General features: G+C 33.5%; 5 protein-coding genes across 34 annotated transcripts in view; 1 reads left to right on the top strand and 4 right to left on the bottom strand.

Annotated features, from left to right (window-relative positions):
* LOC105228998 (protein MTSS 1) overlaps window positions 1–6856 on the top strand; it is a 135947-nt gene extending 129091 nt beyond the window's left edge. For 22 of the 28 annotated variants that reach the window (XM_049453131.1, XM_049453143.1, XM_049453154.1 and 19 more), the window contains 3 exons: window positions 1548–1699; window positions 1963–2080; window positions 4994–5132. In XM_049453131.1, the coding sequence (XP_049309088.1) occupies window positions 1548–1699; window positions 1963–2079 (269 nt within the window). In that variant the 3' untranslated portion in view covers window position 2080; window positions 4994–5132. Of the gene's footprint in view, window positions 1–1547; window positions 1700–1962; window positions 2081–4993 lie in introns of all 28 variants that reach the window. The other 6 variants (XM_049453132.1, XM_049453156.1, XM_049453158.1 and 3 more) reach the window with 2 other exon arrangements.
* Window positions 6857–8590: 1734 nt separating this feature from the next.
* Window positions 8591–10660, bottom strand: LOC105228872 (uncharacterized). Its single transcript, XM_011208868.4, has 3 exons — window positions 10385–10660; window positions 10117–10300; window positions 8591–10056 (listed from the first exon to the last, which is right to left on the bottom strand). Exons 1-3 carry the CDS (start codon window positions 10408–10410, stop codon window positions 9571–9573), a joined length of 696 nt encoding a protein of 231 aa, XP_011207170.2. The 5' UTR covers window positions 10411–10660; the 3' UTR covers window positions 8591–9570.
* Window positions 10661–11112: 452 nt separating this feature from the next.
* On the bottom strand, window positions 11113–12423 carry LOC105228871 (deoxyribonuclease TATDN1). The gene is made up of 4 exons (XM_011208867.4): window positions 12220–12423; window positions 11982–12161; window positions 11292–11898; window positions 11113–11234 (listed from the first exon to the last, which is right to left on the bottom strand). Exons 1-4 carry the CDS (start codon window positions 12260–12262, stop codon window positions 11126–11128), a joined length of 939 nt encoding a protein of 312 aa, XP_011207169.2. The 5' UTR covers window positions 12263–12423; the 3' UTR covers window positions 11113–11125.
* An 892-nt stretch (window positions 12424–13315) lies between these two features.
* Window positions 13316–14441, bottom strand: LOC105228870 (deoxyuridine 5'-triphosphate nucleotidohydrolase). Of its 3 annotated transcripts, none has more exons than XM_011208863.4 (2): window positions 14253–14441; window positions 13316–14181 (listed from the first exon to the last, which is right to left on the bottom strand). In XM_011208863.4, exons 1-2 carry the CDS (start codon window positions 14364–14366, stop codon window positions 13489–13491), a joined length of 807 nt encoding a protein of 268 aa, XP_011207165.2. In that variant the 5' UTR covers window positions 14367–14441; the 3' UTR covers window positions 13316–13488. The 3 variants fall into 3 exon arrangements, with proteins under 3 accessions (XP_011207165.2, XP_011207166.2, XP_011207167.2); XM_011208864.4 differs by having other exon boundaries at window positions 14265–14438; XM_011208865.4 differs by having other exon boundaries at window positions 14249–14389.
* A 260-nt stretch (window positions 14442–14701) lies between these two features.
* Window positions 14702–15546, bottom strand: LOC105228869 (protein SGT1 homolog). The gene has a single exon (XM_011208862.4). It carries the CDS (start codon window positions 15385–15387, stop codon window positions 14842–14844), a length of 546 nt encoding a protein of 181 aa, XP_011207164.1. The 5' UTR covers window positions 15388–15546; the 3' UTR covers window positions 14702–14841.
* Window positions 15547–23433: the final 7887 nt, after the last annotated feature.

Consider the following 23433-nt stretch of genomic DNA (forward strand, 5'->3'; position numbering starts at 1 on the left):
CACATATCTTATATGCACATTAGGGTGGGTAAAAAAAAATATAAAAAAATTATCGCTGAAAGCTAGGTTCTCTGACACCACTAAGAAAGTTTCTCTAAACGCTTAAATGTAAAGGCAGATCTGTCTTACAGTTTTTTATAATTAAAAATGAAAATGTTATGCAATGGAGTTTGAGAAGGAATATCTCCTAAGCGCTTAAGGGGTTACATGGGTTTCCTCGAGCTAAGAACAGCATTTTTTCAAAAAATTTTCTCATATAAAAAATAAAATATTTTAGAATTTTTTATTGCTACAAACATACATTAGCAAAGAAATTCTAAAATTTTTGAAAAAAAAAATTTTAAATTCGGCCATTGCGACGCCATTTCCGGTGACCCCTCGAAAAAAAGTTGTGTCCACGTTGGCAAGATAACTCCTTACAGGATCATGTAAAACAAAAAATACGTGTTTTGTTAAAACGTAACTTAGAACTTGAACGAAGGACAAAAAAACTGAAAATTGTATATTTAACAGACATTTTTACAAAAAAAAATTAAAATTTTAGTGAAAATTTCGCAATTATTTTTAGTTAGGCCCTCGTACTCGTTTCGAACAACCTGGTTCACACCACTCTTTAGCCTCTTGTTTTGATTCAGGATCAGGTTGATAGACCCAAGTCTCATCCATAGTGATGAATCGATGCACAAAATCCACTTTATCATTTTTAAAATGCTCCAAATGTTGATGAGAAAATCGCATTCGAATGTGTTTTTGTTCCATTGTTAGCGAATGCGGCACCCAATGTGCACACAGCTTACTAAAATCTAAAATTTCACTTAAAATATGGCTCACACTGCCTAGTGAGATGCGTAGAGCCTCTACTAAATCGGAGCCTCCAAGGTGGAGAAGACGTTCCCATTATAATTAAGAGCGCATACTTGGAACGACTTTCTTAGAGGTGTCTAGGAAGCAATTTTTACCAAGCGAAAAAAATTATTTTATTATATTTTATTTATTTATTTTATTATATTATTTATTTATTTTATTATATTATTTAAAATAAATATAATTTTTTTTTTACCCACCCTAATAATATACATATTTAATATTTCTAATATTTTTCAATTGTTTTGATAAATTGTTGCGTTTGTTAATTGCACTTTTTTGCAGCTATTTTGCAATGCACAATATATTTTGCATATCTACCATGTAATATATTTTATATTTAAAATTCTGCATTTTTTTTAACCTTTTAGAATTTTTATTGCTTAGATTTTTTGAACTGTTCACAATTTATTTTTGGTTTTTTTTTTTTTATACCAATATGGCTTCAAATAATATCAATTTTCTTTGCATTTCTTCTCTTCACACGTTTTTATGCATTATCTCACCACTACCAATGGCTTATTTGTGCACCTATAATAAACATAAATGAAACTAAAACTATTGGGAAAATATTACAAAAAAAAATCTCGAAATTGGCAAATATTTGCAACACCACCAACGCTTCGCAACCAAATCAACGCTACAAAATTCATGCACCACTCCGAATTGGCCAACAACAACAGCGGGTTACGCCAGCTCAAACATTGAGAAAGCCGGCAGTATACGCTCGAAAACCAAAGCGGAATTTCTCGAAAACCTCAACGCCAAGCTGGCCAAACAGGGCCTCTCGGGACGCGCCTTCGCTGTGCGCAATCTAATCAATAGCAAAGCATTGGTAAGTCTTGCACCAACAATTGAAAATCAAAAAAAAAAGCTTAAAAAATTGGTCAAACGTGGCTTGTAGGTATTCTTATTATTATACATTTCTATTTATCTATTTTTAATAATTTTTTTTTTACTATTTTCATACACAAAAATATGAATATGCATTTTGTGCATTTTGAAATTCGCTTGTTTTACCACCCGCATCCTTACCATTTTATTTATATCTATCACTCTCTATATATATGTATGTATATGTATATGCCCCTCCCGTAGATGTATCAAAATCCTCAAATACTTATGCGCCCAAGCGCACAATATCGCGCACAACCGCAACCACAAGCACCGCCGACACCGCCAACTTCCTCTGCCGAAGAGTCCTCGTCGCATTAAGGTATTGTGCAGTGCATGTGAAAACGAAAGAAATATTAAAAACTTGCAAAGCTCTGTTATGCACTGCGTCTAAAAAAATAGAATAAATATTTAAATAGCAACGCTTTGCATTGTCAGCGCAACTAATTTCTTTGCTCATGAATACTCGAAAGAGACGCTTACATAACAACGCATAACTGTTTAACCCACTAAATTCTTGCAGTGAAAATATTAATTAAAATAATTTTAAATAACTTTAAAATAAGGTAAAGGTAATTTTTGAAGGACTTACAGCTACAATGTGATACAAAATCACCCGGAAATTGTAAATAAAACGCAAAATATTTAATTATTCATAAATATTTATTTTGTCGCCTTCAAAGTAATCCCCACCAATTGTAATACATTACACTTATGCCAACAATTTTCTCATCCTCGAAACACTTTTCATAAACACTTTTTGGTATAGGCTTCAGCTCCTTCTGCGAATTTTGTTTTGTCTCTTCTATCGACTGTAAACAGGTGCCATGGAGCGACAGTTTCACTTTGGGGAACAAGAAAAAATAACACACAGCCAAATCTGGTGAATACGGGGGTTGATCGTTGGTAAATTTGGTCACAATCGTGGCTCGATGCGATGGTGCATAATTATCGGGTAAAATCCATGAATTATTCTTCCACAATTTCGGCCTTTTTCGACGGATTTTCTCAGCCAATACGACCAAACAAAACTCCTTATTGACCGTCTGTCTCTCCGGAACAAATTAATGATGCACCAAACCACGAATATCGAAAGAACCAATGACTTTTGAGCGGCTTTGGTGTGGTTTTTTTGGTTTCGGCGCGTTTTACCCCCTCCATTCCGATGATTGTTGACTTGTTTGCATGTCAAACTCATAAGCTCAAGTCTCATCAGCAGTTATAATGCTCTCCATAAATGTGGAATCGAAATTCGCATGATTAAGCATGTCCAAAGAAACCTGTTTACGCTACTATTTTCGAAAAAAAATTCAGCTTTATCGGGATGAGTCGAACAAGAACACGTTTCATAACCAAAATATCCACCATAACCATTCAAATGGATTCGCGAGGGATGTCGAGCTCTCGCGCCATCTCTCTGACGCTTACCTCAGTTGAAAGTGGTTGGAAGTCGTCTAGAATGGTCTTTCTTCCATGATCTGTCCACAAAAAAAGCTCGAGTCGATTGGTTGAGAGAAATGTAGCAGAAATACGATAACGGTGCTTCGAAACGCAGCTATGATATCGTGACAGGTGATAAATCGTAGACTTGCGCGTATGAGTAAGTTGTTCGCGTAAGAAGCACTTCCAAGCGAATGGTTGCCTGTTTTTTTCGAAAAACTGGACATGACGAAGGCGAATTCCTCTTCTCTTTATAACGACAAAGCGAGCTTTTATACATCGTTTGAAACAATTCCATTTTTGAGCACTCAAAATTCGATTGATGAGTCATCCATTTTATAGTCTCGACCAGACACCGAATGACTACTTTTTATTCCCGGTCGTAAAAAATAAACTAAGAGGTCAACAGTTTTCGTTATCTGCAAAGCCAGTTTATCCGTTTAGAACGCATGTTTTGCATATACCGCTACCAGAACGGCAAAAGTGCTGCAACAAACGCATGCAAAGGTCCGATAGTACGAAATTGTGGACTCTTGCCACGTTTTTCACCATTAAGATTCTTTAGAACACCATGACAAAACTCCACGATTTCATATGATCCGAGCGTTGGAGCATCGTTATAGCTAAAACAGTTGATATCTCATAAGAGCAAAAAATATTGGGCATGAGAATGCTATCGGCGTAATGAATGCCGCGTTGGCATACTCTGGACGACAAGCGCAACTCCTGAGAACATTTCACAGCAGTATTTGACGCTTTTCATGCGGTTATTAAGAACGACGACACAAACCAGTTACTGGTAGATGTCAGAGACCCAGGAAGGAGCCATAACAGTGAACTTCGCGCAGTGAAACGTTCCGAAGAACCAGCCACCAGCCAAATGCGTGCTACTTGCCGCATATATAAGCCTGAATTATCGGTTTGGGAAAGCATTTTATCATTTGGCATCTTTAGTTTTCATATAAACGCTTTCTGCAGAGATTTTCTTAGAGCTGTCTAAGGACATATGCATTTTTCAAATTAAAAATTAAATTATTAAAAGGTATCACTTAGAAGCAGGATTGTTAATAATGCTTTAAAAATAATAGAATTAAAATCAAAAATGTTTTAATATTTTTTGCGAGTTATCGAAAATGTTAATCGAAAATAATTTTGAAATTTCTTTTTTTGCGCTTGAGTTTTTCGTGTACTACCATTTTGGAGTCGCTAGAACGCTAGCACAATAATCGGTACATTCAAACGATTTAAATTTTATCAATTTAATTCTGATTTTGAAATTAAAAATCGAAAAATTATTCAATTCAGAATTAAACATTACAAGTTTTAATGTTAAATTTTTAAATAAAATTTTCAGTTTTTAATCCCAAACATTTAGCATTCCATATATTACTCAAATACCAATTTTGACATTAAAATTTCAAAGACTTATTTGTAAAACAAAAATATTTAATGGAAAAATAGCTAAGCGTGCTTAGAGTATATTATCTGATTTATAAACAAAAATCAACTTTGCTTTTAATAACTGCGCGAGCTCATTATGTAATGCAACAAATAATATTTTGTAATAATATGAAAAAAATATTTTCATTTTCCACGAAGTTGTTGTATTCCACATCTACTACCACTATAATAGATAATACTTAATGTTATACATATAACACGCATTCATACATACAAACTATGTATTAACTCATTTTGTTTTGAAACTAAACTCAATTTAATTTTCTAATATAAATACAACCTTTTTCTTACCGTTAAATCAAATTATTAATTTGAATCTTGTAAAATCTTACAGCCCGATCCCCGCATTTGCCATGAATCGTTAATGGATCAAATCAAACGCGGCGCTACGCTGAAGCGAAATCAGAAAATCAACGATCGCAGTGCACCGAAAATCCACTAGAGCGCTTTAAACGAGTATGAGTACGAGTGAGCTGCCATTGCCGATGCCGTTGTCGCAGTCAACCAAACGTGAGTCCTTAACAAACTCAATAATAACAATGAAACAGGGCCAGGGCGGGGGAAGAGAAAGAAGTAGGTGAACAAATATGTCACGCCTCCTTTCTTTTTGCTCTTCGTGATTCCAAGGCCGATGCTTTGAGGCTCAACCGAACATATTTAGACTGTTGTTGTCGTCGCTAATGAGGAATTACGAATAATTATTAAACAATACATACTTATATACATAAATAAATAAAAATTACTATACTATACATATAAATATTGCAGTTAGTTGTAAGCGCAAGAGAAAAGAAATTAACATACACTTACGATAAAAAATAAAAGGAAATTCAAGCAAATACATATATGAAATTTGAAGAAGCTTGAAGAAGATGAACCTACATAAGAAATAAGCGTAAATTAATGAAACTGTTCCATATCCACATTCATATTAATTTCTAAAAATATATGCATACATATATACATATTTATAACAATCAAGTAAAAATTATCATTTTGGTACAAGCTCTGCGTTAGATACATAGCTACAATTGCTTATGTGTGCCGTTGTGTGTTGTTGTTGTTGGCAAAAGTGAGGATTTTTTTCTTTATAAAGTCACTTTTCAACTATTTTTGTACAAAAAAGTGCGAAGTTTTATTATAAATAATGTTTTAGACTCACTCTTGCTTGTGTGATCCACACATACATACATACGCACACGTATGCAATTATATTTCTGTATCGCAGTGTGTTTGTGCATTTGTTCATAGAACGAATCTTTTTACTCTTACCATTTATGCTAACATAATGCAGTTACTGCTTTTATTTTACAACAACAATGTAAAAAGTAATAACAGTGAATATTTTGTTTAATTTTTTGTTTAAAATTTTATAATAAGTATACTTTATACAAACATAAATATATGCTATTTCACATATACGTAGTATATAAAAAAAATAATGCAAACATATAGTCAACTAAAATGCAAAATAACGTAACATCACTTTCCATAGTTTCCAAATGAAGGCCAAACGTTATAACAGTAACCAGCCATATTGAAACAAAATGTTTGTTTTGGTTATAAAATGGGTATACATTGGTTATAAAATGGTTATATATTGGTTATAAAATAGTTATATATTGGATATAAACTGGTTATATATTGGTTATGAAATGGTTATTACATTTGAGATCGATTTTTAATTTATTTTTGATGATACGCTGTTTTGCATTTTAGCTGACTATTTACACAAATAACCGTTTGAATAAAAAAAATATCCGCATTTTCCCATAAAAGTAGAAAACTCGAATTTTACCAAAAATCAAAAAAAATAATAATTTAAAATATAAAAGTATATAAATTGAGGCATTAAATGTATGTAAGGCAGGCGTAAGGAAACTTGCAAAAAGGCACATAATTTGCATTACAATGTTTTTTTCTCGTTTTTTGTTTTGTGTATAAAATTTAACTAAGTTGCTATCTTAATTAAATTACTTTATACATACATATATACATATACTTTTATAATTTCAACTTATATGATTTCGATCGAATGTATATAACGTGTTTGCCGAATTATAATCGATATTTTAATTATTAATGTATTTACTTTTATTAATTATTAATTTATACTTATATATACATATATAATATATTATAATATTTAAATGAATAATATATTGAGAAATATGCTGAATAAAGAATTTAATTGAAATTGTTGCGTTTTTTATTTTATATTTCATTTATTTTTGAAGTTTATGAGGCATAAGTTATATTATATAGTATTATTTTACAAAACTATTAGTGCAACGATAGTTTATTTAAATCTAGTATGTATGTATGTATTTTTATTTGATTTGTATAATTTAGATTTTAGTTTTTTTTTATTTTTTGTATTTTTTTTTTTTTTGGTTTTTTTACTGCTTTGATTTTCTGATTTCATTTTTTTTTAACTTTTAGTGTAATTTATTTTATTTTATTATACTTTAACTTAATATTTGTTTTGTAATGTTTTAAGTTAATTTTTTTTAATTTTTTTTTTATTTTTTTTTATTTTTTTTCTAACTTTAATTTTATTACTTTATTAATAGCTCATATGTATGTATATATTATACAACAAAATAATATTTGTCTATGGTTAAATTATGTTATGTATTATTAATACTTCCTTTATATGTACATAAATATGTATGTTATTATCTTTTCTTTATTTATTTATAATATATTTTCTTTTTAAATACAACTAACAACTGTAAATTATGCGCTAAATTATTTTAGCAATTATAAAAAGTAATTTTATCAACAAAAAATATTTAAAAAATATAACAACAACAATAATAATAAATAGTCGTAAACTTACATACATACATATAAACTAAAAGAAATGCTTAAGCTATTTATATATAGTAAATATACATATGTACATGTACAGACATGCCCCATAAGCAATTATACATAACAATAATAATGTAAAAGTCAATTGTGCTTAACAATTTGTGAAACGACCTCTTACAGGCGCACTAGCCAACTTTTCTAAATAATATAGAATTTTTCTACAAACGTATGTGTGTGTATTTAATAGCTTATAGCTCGCTTGTGCTTTTCACAAAAATTGTCAGCATACATATAAAAAATGGCTTAACAAAAGAAACAAATACTAAAAAACTGTAAACAACATTCAATTCGGCGCTACAAATTCATAAACGTCAAAATCGACTGCCACATTTATACTATTTCAAACGATTTTTCATCTTATCTATGTGTAAACGTCTAATAATAATCATTGAAAGTAAAATAGAGTCACCATATCAAAGCTTTTTGCTAAATATTTTCATTTTTCAAAGAAAAAGTTGTTTGAAAAATGCAAAAAAATCACTCAAAGGTGCTGAAAGGCGCTGCAAGCAATGGATTTAAAGCTGGAAGTTAAGTTTGGAGTAGGTAGGGTTAGTTAATTCGTGTTAAAGAAAGCGCATTTTTGTGACTTTTTTTTATGAAACTGTTCAAATCTATTTTTAAAACCCTTTGATACATTGTTTCATGACATTTGTAAAATATTCTGTTAAATTTTCATGGAGAAATTAATAATATAATTAACACTTGATTTTTTTTTTTTACCCAAATACAACAATTTTAATTCCCACCAAATCATTAAAAATAAAAAAAAAATTAATTTAACATTTTTTCCGCGTTTGCGAGCTTCATTCAAATCTATGTTTAATCCCCAACAAAAAAAATAAAAAATCAAATTTTTAATTAAATCTAATTTAAATTTAAAAGCTAATTTTTAATTCCCAACAAATCAAAGAGTTTAATGTTTAAATCATTTTTTTTTTATTAAAATATTTTTTTTAATTAATTTATTAAGAATTATATTATTTGATTATTTTTGGTGTTTTTTTTATTTACTATATAATCAAAAGCGCCATAAAAACAGTACGTGTGTATGTATGTGAGTGGCGCTTACAACTACGCTACCAAACTAATACCTTAACTAATCGCCAACATTTTTCATACATACATACATATATAAATTCATAACATATGATATACAATTACAATGTAATTGCTAGTATAGAAAACAATACATATAATGTATTTTGAAACAAAAAAATAGTTTTCAGAATAAAAATTCATATTTCTACTAAGTCATCTTCATATCTGTTAAGACTAAAACTTATAAAAAGCAAAAAAACTTATAAAAATAACATTTTGTATATATTAATTTATGTATTTACATTTTAGTGGAACCTAACTGTAAAATTACTAGCTGTACTACTTTATAAATGTGTGTGTTTAAAAGAAATTGTATGAAAAAAGTTTAATTTGAAAAAGTTGTAGCTGACACTATGAGCGTTAAGGCGTTATGCAAATGCAAAAACAACAAGAGGGTACGCTAAGTGGACACAAGTCATGAGAAAAGCGCGTACTTGCCGAAAATCAAACATAAGCAGTCAAATTATTAATTAATTGCTGCTCACACAGCCAGCAGACACACAACTGTAAGAATAAACGCTCATACAAACGTAATACTAAAATATATAGCAGACTATACGAAAGACTAATAACCGAGTTAAGCTATTTAAGCTATGGAAACGCCATGAATATTACGCGTACATACATACATACTTATATATATACATAACTACCTACTTATGTAGTATACGTATACTATGCTAATCTTATCGATTCAATTACATACCAATTATATACAATATACATACATAATTACATACATATTATATAATATACTTGAGAATATAATCTACATATACATATACAGATTCCTATGTGAAGCAAATTATAACAATAACTGCAATAATTTTCAATAAAAAAAGTGTTTTTAAAACGCGCTTGCATTTTTCGTCAAATCCCTTCGAGGCAATCCATTAAATAATTTCAACACACACACATACATATGTATGCATACATTTACTTTTTAATTTGCTTTAATTTTTCTTTGGCAAGCTGTATACGTAGATTTCGCAGCGCACTCGCTTCTTTTTCGCGCTTCTTCAGCAACTTGTATTTCTCCAACTTCAACTGGTACATTCGATGCTGGGTGCTTCGCAGTTGTCTGAGCGTACGCAGCATTTCGTCTTGCTTGCCAGCCATCCCCTCGAGTAAATGCATCTGCGCTTCGGCTGTCTTCGAACGTTTGCTTGGCGGCGGTTCGGCGTTTTCAGTAATTAGCGGTGATTCAGCAGTTGGCGGCGGAGTTTCGTTACCATTCGTACTCACATCAACGAATTCGGTTGTATTGGGGGAGAACAAATCCAGTTTTTTTGTAATTTCATACGCCTTCTCCTCGGTTGCAGAGAAACTGATTTCGCGGAAAACGCCGGGCTCGTTCGTCTCTTGGATTTGTCTATTACGCGCCAACTTGCGCTTTAGGCTGGCTTTATAATGTATCCACACCTAAATAATATGTATAAGCGCATTGTTTGATTCTCTATTTTTGGCTTCATTGCGACTCACCCTTTGCCATTCTGGTCCTGTTCTTGACGGCGGTCCCAGTCTATTCAACTCGACGGCAAACTGCTCCCAAATTTTCTTCAATTCTTCACGACTAGCGCCATATAGCCGTCTATTTCTACCAACGTTGGGATTTTCTGTCACTAAATCGACAAGGCGGTCTAGCTGTTGGTTGGTTGAAACTTTGCTGCAATTATTGTTTCTTTAATAAGTATTTATTTTGCTAAATGTTATAAAATAAAAATTATTTATTATATTTTCTTGCACATACTTGATCCTATACTTGATTCTTTCCATTTTTACGTTGACAGGCGTGTAAACAAATTAATAAATGGCAGTTGTATGATTTTGACAGCTCACATACAACTTAACGAAGTCAATAGCGTTGAGTTGTGAACAGACAACTAGCGTTTTGTGACAACTGCCGTTGCAACAAACAACTCAATTGTGAACCATAACAGGGGGAAACACGATAAATAGATCTACAATATTTTAAAATTGCACTTTAGAAATGGTAAAAGCATTTGGATTGATAATAAACCCAAGAAAAATGATTAAATTTATTTTGTATTTATTTTTATTAAGAAAGGCAAGTAAGTATGTAAAAAGAAAGTCGAAAAAAATTGAAAATATCAACAATATACTTAAAATGAAAAAATTATGGTAAAAATTACCTTCCGAGCTATTAAATATACTCCGAATAAATTATTGTGAAAAAAATTGCGGCTGGTCACCTCGCTGCGTTTTGGGGACCGCGACCAGTTGAGAAATTGTGCGATTCTACCAGGCACCCATAAGCGCACAGGAGGTGCCGCACACAAAAATTTGCGCGCGCATGTGTGTGTGACTTGCCGGGAATGTTAAATATTACATACTTTTAGGCGTTAGTCTCAAGTGCGAACACTGTTATGACGACAGTACACTACATTGCCAACTTTGTATTTAACAGCTGATAAAAGAAAACAAATATTTCCACGAGTTTTATACATTTATTTTTGTCAAGTCAAAATGCTCACTTTTTACTTTTATTAAAAAACAACTCCAAAGTGTTGTCGTAGTAAATTTCGGCAAGTTTGGTAGCATCGCTCTCCTTCACGCCAGCAATAACTTCCAACACTTGACTAGAAGTAAATGAATAAGTTATTAATTATAGCTGATACTTTCTACCCACAAGTTACCTTATTTGACATGGCTCACAGCGTCCGTCCACCAGTGTCTCCGCTGTCCATTTCTCTTTTTTCTTAACTGCCGCAAATTTGGTTTTCACAAATTTAGAGCCGGCATGCGACGGTCTTATGCCGCACCACGGACAATCCGTTTCTAACATAATGCATTCGTTGGGCAAGTCCTTCACCACTTCTAAATTTTCTGACGTCTTAAGCGAACAGCCATTTAAGCCGATGTAAAGGCCACCGTAAGCGATTACTTTTTCAGCTTCCGCTAATGTGCCATCAAAGCTATGTACTACACCGCCGCCACATTCCAATAGCTTGTCTCGATTACGTTCGAGTATTTCCATAAAGTCAGCGTGTGCACTGCGACAGTGTAGGAAAAGTGGCAAGCGAAATTCAGCCGCCAAACCGAGTTGTTTTTCGAAATACTTTTTCTGTGTGTCCATTTCACAGAAATGCAGCCGATCATAGTCGAGTCCACATTCACCCAGAGCGATTACTTTGTCTGGATTTTCACGAATTTTCATACGTAAACCTTCAAAATATTGGTCCGGGTCGGGCGAGAATTCATTGCAGCGCGTTGGATGGCAACCCATTGTAACAGTCAGGCGATCTGTGGTGTTATGAATGCTTTAAATAAATAATTCGTTGTATCCTTAACACACATTGAGAAGTACTTTATATAATTGGGCTTACCATTTGTTTTTGCCAAATTTAATGCCTCATCCGCCTCATTCAGTGTGCCCACAGTAATGATCATCTTCTCTACGCCTTGCTTCCACGCACGTTCCAACACCAAATTCAAGTCGTCAGTATGTTTCTGTGTACCGCCATAGATGCCACGAAACATAGGGTCCGTGAGATTGGCTCCAATATCTACGAACCAGGAAACATCTTTAAAATTAATATATGGTATGACAGTCAACAAGCTCACCTATGTACTTCATTGCTACTTTGAGTTGGTTGAATATTCGCATGCAGCCCAGTAAAATATTAAGCAAACGTGCTTTGAAATTGTATCCAAACAGTCAACCAGGAATAAAGGGATGTTCAACTTATTCCAGTCAACAATGCTTAGTATAAATTCCTCACATAATGGTTCGCAGATCGAGATGTTATAATAAATTTATCGATAATCCGATTAATGAATAAAATCGATTCGCCATTGATTTATTTTAGCCTCAAAGCAAGTGTATGTTAAAAATATATTTTCCAAATTGAATCTCAGAATATATTATACTATGTTCGGACCGACATTGAAAACATTTTGAAAACACATTTGTATCTTGTGGAATGTAAGTCGTTCGGACCGACAATTTATGTTTTCGCTGAGTTTTCACTGACAACTATCAATACGGGTATTCTCTTGCTCTTGCAAGATTGCACGATGACACAAAATGCAAAAATCCTATACCAAAATATGCAAGGCCAAAAGAGCACCCATTGCAGAATCTAGTGATATATGACGGTACGAAAATAAACATGGGTTTTGGTCTGACATATTTTACGGCTATTGCAAACAAATTTTTGCGTGTGTTTGTTGTGCCGTTGCACCAAGAAGAAAATTCTGCAATTGATGCACCATGCAATGGTTTTTCAAGAACAAGAGAATCCCCTTAACAGTGAGCAGCTGTATTTTTATATGGAATGCAAACAAATATATAGTAGCAATTTAGGGGCAGCAAAATATGTCTTCCAAAAAAATCGATTAAACTAGAGCAGGCACCGATTATAGTGAGTGGAATGTAAGTTTCAAGTAGTTTTCAGCGAAAACTGTGTTTTCGTTTGACAGATTTTACATGGACGAAAACACAAGTTTTCATGCGAAAACCACTTTTTCCCCCGAAAAACATGTTTTTCAATGTCGGTCCGAACATAGCATTAGCATTGATTTAGAAAATGTTATTTTAGCAACATTTAATCGAACGATATTAATTATAACTTATATCGATAACAAAATAAATTTATATCGAACCCACCTTTACCGTATGAACTCCACATGCTAGTGTTTTTTCAGACATAAACAATGCTTTTAAATATAAGTTAAAAACTTTAATGTAATGGCATTTTTGGCTGCGAATTTTACAAATTACAATGCGTTAATACAAAAATACAATTTTATGGGAATGAAATGATGAGCTTAGAAACTAGTAATAACTTAAGCAAAATATCTTGCGACACCGCGAGAGCATAACATTCGTGTTTAAGCGGTAGCGGTAGCAGTAGTACCATTTGTTTCTTCAGGAACTGTATCACCGTTTTTTGGTTTTTCATCCTTGGCAACTTCCTTACTTTCATCCGTCTTGCCATCAACTTTAGATTCTTCCTCTTTATCTTTAACTTCTTCAGTTTCCATAACCGCAGTTCCATTACCATTTTTGGCAACGATCTCTTTTATACCAGTCGAACCAAAACCACCGGCGCCACGTTCTGTATCATCAAGTTTGTCTACCTCTTCCAACTCTGGGTAGAAAATACGCTCACATATAAATTGTGCAATGCGGTCTCCTCGTTTCACTTCGAAATCTTCATCTGAATGATTAAATAATACAACGCCCAAGTTACCACGGTAGTCTTCATCTACGACTCCAGCACCAACATCTATAAAGTTCTTAACAGCTAGTCCAGAGCGTGGCGCGACACGTCCGTAAGATCCCTCTGGAACTTGTACTTGCAAATCAGTCTTCACCACAGCTTTTCCACGCGCTGGTATTTTCACATCGTAAGCGCTTTTTAAATCAAGACCGGCCGCTCGTGGCGAACCACGTACCGGTGCTAGAGCATGCTCTGTCAACTTTGCGAAACGCAGTACACATTTTGATTCAATCTTCATCTTTTTTGGCAAAGGACTTTCGACGTCTTCTAATTTTTTCTTCAATACTTCGACAGTCGACATCTGTTGGACAGCAATAAATATATATGTTAATGGATTTTTATCCCAAATAAAAACACAAAATACTAACTCACTACACTACCAACTTTTTGTGTACAGCTACGTATATGAAGATTTATAACTCCGGTCAGTTCGCCAGCCAATTTTGGAATGGTGATTTTTGCAAAAGATGCTATAATTCGCGCCATTTGTGCCAAAAATCGCGCTTTTAAATTTTTGTTGGTAGATAACGTTGGTTTTGTCGTCGAAGGCAGTTGGACAGATGTTTTACCTGCTCTTCTTTTCCAAACACAATCATTCACAATTATTGAACATCGAATTCTATGTTTATTGTGAATAGAGAAATGAAAAATTGAAATGCGAAATCTGAATTGGTTAAAAAAATTAATTTTTTCTGATACAAAACTTTTATAAGCTTTCTGTGCTATTGTTGATGCTTTGAAGAGAGAAAGATTCCTCGAAAATTTTTGAATAATGCTTGCCGAATTTACAGCCTTTTCGTATAAAAATACATACACCAGAATGCTTTGGAAACGATAAGTAAATGTTACTATAAAATTTTTTATTCCACGAATTTCGTTATAAATAAATGATAAATTAAAGTGATGCAAAGGCCAATCCATATCCATATGTGTTTGTCGTGCCATATTTTCCGCTATGCGACTAATCCCATTTTTTAAATTCCGCACCTTCTGGTGGTTTAATATCAACTTTATCTTTGGATACCTCTTGCCAGTTTGTACTTAGCACAGTGCCACCAGATTCGGAAAACGACTTGTTCATTGCTTTCTGTACCTCTGGAGATGAGGAAGAATAGATTTTCTTAAAAAGTCGATTTAACGCCTCTTCGCTTTTTGTATCCTCTTCTTCCGACTTTTCCACTTCCTTTGCCAAACTGTCCCAGTCCTTTTTGTGAAGCGGTGGTGGCGCAGCTGTTGGTGGTGGGAGCTCTTTCTTCTCTAAGCTATCCCATCGTTCGCCAACTTGCTTTGCTAACGTTATTTCCACTTTAGTTGAATAAGCTTTGTGCGAGCATTTACTAACATCAACCGGACGATATAACTGCAGGTCAAGTTCATAACCATCGGCTGTCATGTTCAAATGTTCCGGCTGGATGTCAACTTTGTAATTTTTGCCAACTGCATCTTTCAACATAACCGTTACCACCACCTTTGTTTCGGACTGATACCAATCGTGACGCACCGACATTTTTTTATGTACTTTAGTATTTTGTTTTCAATGTATGGCTCTTTATTTAGTTATACCTAATCAGAAAATTGCAAGAAAACTAATCGTTGATTTGCAAAATTGTTGCTTATTATTTTTGTTCTACACAGGTCAATGAGAATCTATTATTTGACAGCTGTAATTTGTTTTGATTTCTAGAACGAGGAACTGTTCGGAAGGTATGACAATTATTTCTTGTCTGCAGAGTTGTATTTCTACGACCACTTCTGATTAAATAAATGTAGCTTCCATAACGTTGTGTATTTCCATAATTATTTTTATTTATAATCCAATATTTAAATCTGGATTATATTGACAAGTTTGATATAAAAGGGAAACTTGAGGAAAACATATTTTTATACATATTTAAAAGTTCAGTTAAAGAAAATAAAAATCCGATTACATTGGACCATCAGATTAGAACTATGTATACTTCTTGAATAGGACAATATAAAATGTTTTACGAATCATTCTAAACAACTTTGCTCAAGAAACTATTTGTCTAAACCCAGTTTCAAGCCAGCGAATTTTAATAATCTCAGTAATTTAGCGCCATCTGTTTGTCAGTAGGGAAATTTGTCACAGCTGATTTAGACACTACAAAGAGAAAAAAATGTAAGCAAACAAATAAATTAAAAGGAAAGCAACTGAATTCAACTGACACACGTCTTTTCAAATCAAAAAATGCGTCCATTATTTCCATTAAATATGAAATATCTAAAACAAGACGATTTTTATAACAAAATTCGACATTGCAATGTTTTCTTGTAAGACATATTAAACGATGTAAGTTTTTTTTAAATTTGGACTCATCAGTTAAAATTATATATAGGATCACAAAATCGTTATCACGGTGGATATACTCTATGAAATATAAGAAACGTTTTACTCTTAGACGGCTTGTTTTCGTGGTGCTTTAAAATCGGGTGTAATTCCAACTTGCAATTTGATAGTCCTCGGCCTACCATAAGTAAACAGATTTTTTTTGCCAAAATTGTTTTTTATTCAACATAGTTCCCTTTAAGGGTAATGCACTGATTATAGCGACCCTCCAACTTTTCAACACCATTTTTGTAGTACGATTTGTCCTTTGCTTCAAAATAGGCTCTAGTTTCGGCAATCACCACTTCATTCGACGATAATTTCTTACTAGAGAGCATATAGAAAATAGGTAGATAAGGTGGGTGTAAGATCTGGAGAATACAGTGGACGCGAAAGCAATTCGACTTCATGGATTTTTGCCATCGTTTTTACTGACTTTTGGCACGGTGCATCGAAGCACCACTTTCCTTTCCTTTAAATGCGGCCGTTTTCCGGCGATTTCTTCCTTCAAACGGTCCAAAGCGTAGTTGTTTTCTTTTGCTTAAATCTCCTTTTGCATTGTAGGCCTACGACCACGCTTCGACCGAATAGCCGGAGCTGAGAGTGTACACGATGTCCGTGGAGAGTCAATTCGACGCCGTTCGCAGAAGCACGGACTGACATATGAAACGATTTCGCGCATTTTACTTCGACATCTTCAATTGAAAGAGTACAGCTTCTGCGAAAACTAAAGCCGTGCGATCTTCCCAAGCGACATCGCTTCCCTATATGGGCTCCTGAAAAGTTCCAAGAAGAACCGACGTTTGCGCCAAATATTGTGTTCAGCAATGGGGTCAATTTCTGGTTCAATGAGTATGTAAACAAGTAAAATTGCCGCAATTAGGGCGAAGAGCAGCTTCCATTTCATCCAGAAAAAACAACGGTTTGGTGTGGTTTGTAGGCCGTAGAAATCACCTGTCCATATTTCTTCAAAAATGACTCCGGTGAGAACGTAACCATCATTGGCGACATAATACCCGACCATTTTATGCCTGAAATTGAAGCTCGTGTTCTAGGCGACATTTGGTTTCAACAAGATGGCGCCAGTTCCCACACATCGTATCAATCAATGGATTTATTGAGAGAACACTTCGGTGAGCAGCTAACTTCACATTTTGGGCCGATCGATTGGCCACATATGTAGATTGTGTGATATCATATCGTTAGACTATTTGCTGTGGGGATATATAAATTCGAAAGTCTATGCGGACAATCTCACTTCGATTCAGGCCTTGGAGCAAAACATCACGGCTGTCATTCGCCAGTTGCCAGTCGAAATGCTCGAATAAGTCATCGAAAATTGGACTCAACGGGTGAACCACCTGTGGCGTAGCCGCGCCCAAGATTTGAAAGGGATAATCTTCAAAAAATTAATGCGAAAGAATGTTATTTCGAATGATAACCAACATTCTCCACTAAATTTGAAGTTTCTGTTTTTTTTTTTTTTTTTTAAAGTAAGGAACCTCGAAATCGATCATCCGTTAAATAAAATTACAAAAAAAGACTATATTACTTACCACTAACTCTCAACTAAGAATTCACAGTGGAATTTGTTTTTGTTCTTTTTGTTTTCTTTTTTTCTTTTTGTTGTTTTTTAACGTTTATTAGCTATTCTTCTTATTTATGGACATTTAATAAACATCTCTCGCCGTTAGCAATTTCCTATTTGTATTATATAATCCGGCAATACACCCAAATACTCTACGCTGCTTAAATTAATTTTATTTTTTATTAGCTGGATAACAAAATTAAATATATTTTACTATATGATATTTGTCGGCTTTTCCACTTGCATACTCTCATTTACGTGCTCTAACCTACATAAATATTATATCGCATTTAGTTCAATAATTCATTACGTAACACATTAGCTAAGCGTTATCTGCGCCTTCTAGCTAACTCTTTTTGATTTATATAAATGCCGGAGATTACTAAATGCCCAAAGTGCAAAATGCTTGTTTTTTGATCATCGCTATTAATTAACTACAATGCAGTATTGCCACTTTACACATATAATATATGCATATGTACCTACTTCAATGAATATAATTATTTGTTTTGCTTTGCAGTACATTCGGACCTACATACATATGTAGTATATATGTATACTCATCTATGTATGTACATACATATATGCAGATTTTTTTTCGTATTTTGTTTTTAGTTGCGCTTTTTAGACCAGACCAGATTTGAAAGCAAAAAAAAAAAATCATACTAGAATGAAACTAACTGGAAAAGAGAAAGATAAAATAATAAAAATTAAAAGAAATATATTTTATCGGCGATTTGTGGTCGCGAAGTGCCAGGGGAAGAGCGTAGTTGTATTTTTAAGGTTTAAAAATAGTTTAACTCGATTTCCGATGAAAGATTACGAGTGCTATAGGAAAGAATTATATGGCAAAAAGGCCTATAACTTTTGTGTACTGCTTTGGGCCAAAAATAGTAAGACTTTTTAATTTAATGTCACCCGAAAACCCATTCGTCGAATTACTTTTGTTCTGGGTTCTTATGACTGTCAGTGACAGCTGTGCCGAATGTCACATCAAAATAATCATGCGTGCTTAGTATTCACTTGTCTTTCTGAAGTATGTACATCAAGTGCATTCGGCGATTTTTACGATGAGTGAAATTATTCAGCAAAGATTTTCCATTAAATGTTATGTGCGTGAACACATTTCTAAAGCCGAAGTGTTCAGAGTGTTGAGAAAAGCTTCGGTGATAATTGTTTGGCACGAGTAAGTGCTTTTGATTGGTACACAGTTTTCAAAGAGCGTCGAGAACGCATTGAGGACGAACCACGTCCAGGACGGCCATCAATATTAACTGATGATCAACACGTAAATAAATTAAAGGAGTTGGTGCTTGAGAATCGATGATTAAGAGTTAGCGATCTTACTGTCAGCGTTGGAATATCGGAAGTATCAGTGAAAACCACTTTGGATCTATGCTTATAACCCGGAAACAGGTGATCAATCGGTCGAATATCGTGGCAAAGGTGAGCAGAAGCTGAAAAAAAACACCTAAATGCAGTCAAAAATCAAGGTTATGTTGTCTGTTTTCTATGATTATCGAGTTGTGGTGCACTCCGAATTCCTTTCGACCATTCGTCATTTGCGCGTAGCTATCCGTAAAAATAGGTCGAAATTATGGACCGACAATTCTTGGTTTTTGCACCAATATAATGATCGTCGTATACTGCACTGATTCTTCGTGAGTTTTTAAAGCAGAGATGTCAACCTAGCCCACCGACTTTTAAAAAAAACGCTGATATTTTGAGGTTAGATTTTTTGTTTGAAATTTTTTTCGATAAGTCGAAATAAGTGTTCATCCTTAATGTTTTCTCTAGAAAAAATACAATGTATTTGAGTTTTGAAAGTTAGGTTAGATTAGGATAGATGGCTGAAGCGATTGCACCTGAACTGCTATATGCAGTCCTTTGTGAAGCCATGGAAAAGAAGAACACATGAGTTGTTCAAACTTTTAAATTACCAAATCGCTTAGTAGTCAATACAAATTTGCACAGCCGTTCAATTTCTATTCCCGCCAGTTCGGTGAGTTACCTGAAGGTATGCGCTCCCAAGCGTTTAAGCTATGACCTCACAAACGCGGGACAGTTAAGTTGTTTTCACCTCGTCTTCTTGCATGCAGCTTCTCTCTAGCTGGCGTCTGGTAAGATTGCCAGCCTTACAGCATGAACGCCAATAGGACAATGGCCTTTGTGAAAGCCTCACAATTGGGGAGAGGCTAGCCTTACTGATCATTAGATCTTTTGTAATCGATTTTGAGCCAAAAAGATTTAGCGACAGCGCAAGTACTGGGTTGTTTAAAATTTTCACATAAATCTGGAGGTTATGTGAAAAAGATGTTCATACAAAAGTTATAGATCCTTTCATTATCTACAACTTTGCCATATAAGTTTTTTCTATTGGACACATAGTTTTGTCAGAAATCGAGTAACCGTTTTAATGCCTACAAGTGCAAGAACGCACCTGCTTTCCCCTGTATGACCACAGATTGCCCAGAAATTGTATTTCTATGCATTTTTTGTTATTTTATTTTTCGTTTCCAATAAGTTTCATAATTAGTTTTTAATTTTTTAGCATTTTCAAATGCTTCTGCACTGGTCCATTTCTAGTTTGTTTTTTGTCTTCCAAACGCTTACGGGATTTCATTTCTGCATTTTTTTAGCAATAAAGTGTTTATATTCTTTGTTTTTTTCTATGGTTTATATTTTTGTAAAAAGAGAGAAAAATTGTACCGCAAAATTTTAATATTATCTTCATAATTTTTTGTTGCTTTGTTTGTTTTTTTTGTAAATTTTAAATCGAAACGTTGTCGTTTATTTATTTACCTTAGTGATTTACTTGTTTTCTTCTAATATTTATGTTTTTATATACTACAATATATTTCATTTAATACTTTAATACAAATACTACGTTTTACTCATTCTAAGTTTTTTTGTTGTAGTTGCTCTTGTTTTTGTTTTTATAATCACAATTCACTTTGCATCGTTTTCATTTGTTGCTACGATTTACAAACCTACTAACAAAAACTTAAACATTTTACCAAAAATTTATTTGTCATTAACTTATTTTATGCAATTACAAGCTACATACTATATTCATTTTTATTTTCGGAGTTAATTTATTTTTTTTTAAGGTTATGTCAGCTAAAGTGCAAATGCTATTCTCAAATGTAAAATAGTGAAACTTTGTGAAGATTGCTGAAACAGAAATACATTATAAAGTAATAAAAAAAGCAAACATGTTACCTTAAGTAGCATGGAAGCTAGAATACCCTTCACAAATGAGAAATAAGCTAATTTTGATCGTTCAGCTTCTAAAAGCCCATAGAGCGAAGTGATGTCGCTTTGGAAGATCGAGCGTTTACAGTTCTTGCAATTTATGATCTCGATGTAAAATGCGCCAAATCGTTTCATACTGTCAAAAAAAAGGCTATTGAAAAAAATGCATCCACTTTCTTTGTGTTCGCGGCCGATTTAAAACCTCTGCGTTGCCGTGGGTCCCGCGCGCGGCCTCAATGCGAATTCTTCAAGTCTACCTGAATTTTGGTTTGAACATACCTACAATAAATCTCTTCAAAGTGCCAAACTCAAAAAGAAGATTGGAGCGAACCCCAAGGTCTTACTGCTTTCCTGCGGTGCTAGATTTAAGTCTTCGGCCAGACCTTGTAGCTTTTGCTACTACCAGTGTAGTACCCATTGAAGTCAATGACTGATGACTTCATCGCTTCAACTTTAAATGTCTTTGCATTAGCTGGAATCTCATTCCAAGTCTATAATATCAATTCAAGGTTAGTATTATAGCCCAGCCTGACAAGGCTATGCTGATATTTCGAGGCAAGCCAAATAACTGACCTAGTGCATATGGGATAGTGGGTTCTTGTTTGTTCTCGTCCCGATAAAGCTGACGTTTTTTTTTTCAAAAAATAGTACCTTAAACAGGTTTCTTCGGACATGCTTAATCATGTGAATTTCGATTCCACATTCATGGAGAGCATTATTACAGCCAACGAGACATAGATTTATGAGTTTGAGATGCAAACAACTCAACAATCATCAGAATGGTGGGAAAAAGACGAGTCGAAACCAAAAAAAACTGCTCCAAAATCAAAGTAATGCTTATTGGTTTTTTCGATAATAGTAATTTGGTGCATCATTAGTTTGATCCGGAAGGACAGACGCTAAATAATGAGTTTTATTTGGCCGTATTGGGTCCTTTGCGCGAGAATTGCGGAATTGCGTAAGAACAGTTCATGGATTTTATACGATGATAATGCATCATCACATCGAGCCACGATTGTGACTAAATTTAAAGCCAAAAACGCAATGAATACTATCGATCAACCACCGTATTCACCAGATTTGGCTGCGTGTTATTTTTTCTTGTTCCCCAAACTGATATTGCCGCTCCGTGGAGCCCGTTTTCGGTCGATCGAAGAGATAATTCGCTGAAAAATCTGAAGGCCATCCCAAGAAGTGTTTATGAAAAGTGCATGGAAAAATCGTTGGCGTAAGTGTATTACATCTGGACATTTGGACTTTGTCAATATTTAGAGGAGAGGACACAAAAAACCCAAGGTCGCGTTCCCTGTTTATCAATCAATCAATCAATTACATCTGGTGGGGATTACTTTGAAGGCGACAAAATAATTATTGATGAATAATCAAATATTTTGCGTTTCCGGGTATTTTTAGGTCACAATGTATAGACCGTTAGCTGCACAGTCTAATATTACTTAGTTACACGTTATTTAAAAATATTTTTTAAATTAGGAAAAAAAATTAAAAAAATGTTAAGACTAAGAGAAAAACTTACATACTACTAAAATAAATTCTTTATATAATATTTATTTAATAAATTCACGCGCTCAATTTGCTAATTTTCTCTTTAAATAGTTTGTTTTATAAACATTACTAAATGGGCTTCATTGCCATTGCAGTGAAAGTAAGCTCCAAAGCTCTTTTTTAACCTTTTCATTAATATAACTAACGTTTTTATTTTTATTATTTATTTATTAATTACTAATTTTGATTCGAATAAATATTTAAATTGTACTATCATTAAATTTTATTTTCTATAAATATAAATTCTTTCAAGTACTCATCTAAGCTAACTTTTTAGACGATAAACTCTTTCTCTCGCATATAAAAAAATACATAAATTATTTATAATACCGTTACAACACATAACTGCACCCAAGTGCCTTACAAATATACCTAGCTCTTTAAATATAATTACACACAAACAGCAACAAACATGCATAAATATACGCGTCCATTTTTAACTCGCTTCAGTCCATTACTAAACGCTTCAACCAACACTCTTCCATAATTATTTGTTAATTGCCTTAGCTACAAATTTGTTTTACATAATTTAAAGTAGTTTGTAAGTAGATATTATCAGTTTTTGGTGTATTGGTCAGCAGCTAGGCTAAAAACAAATATTTCGCCACAAAATGTCGTTACTTTGATTTTGTGTTTGAGTTTCCTTAAGTATAGACGTACAAGTTTACAATTTCCGGGTACTTTTTAGTCACAATGTAAGTATACATGTAAATATACATATATACAATAAGTCTAGCATTTAGTATTGAGTAAAGTCGTGCATATGTATTTTGTTTACGTGTAAATTGTCTTGTGCATTA

This window comes from Bactrocera dorsalis, chromosome 3 (genome assembly GCF_023373825.1).
Source record: "Bactrocera dorsalis isolate Fly_Bdor chromosome 3, ASM2337382v1, whole genome shotgun sequence".
NCBI lineage: Eukaryota > Metazoa > Arthropoda > Insecta > Diptera > Tephritidae > Bactrocera > Bactrocera dorsalis.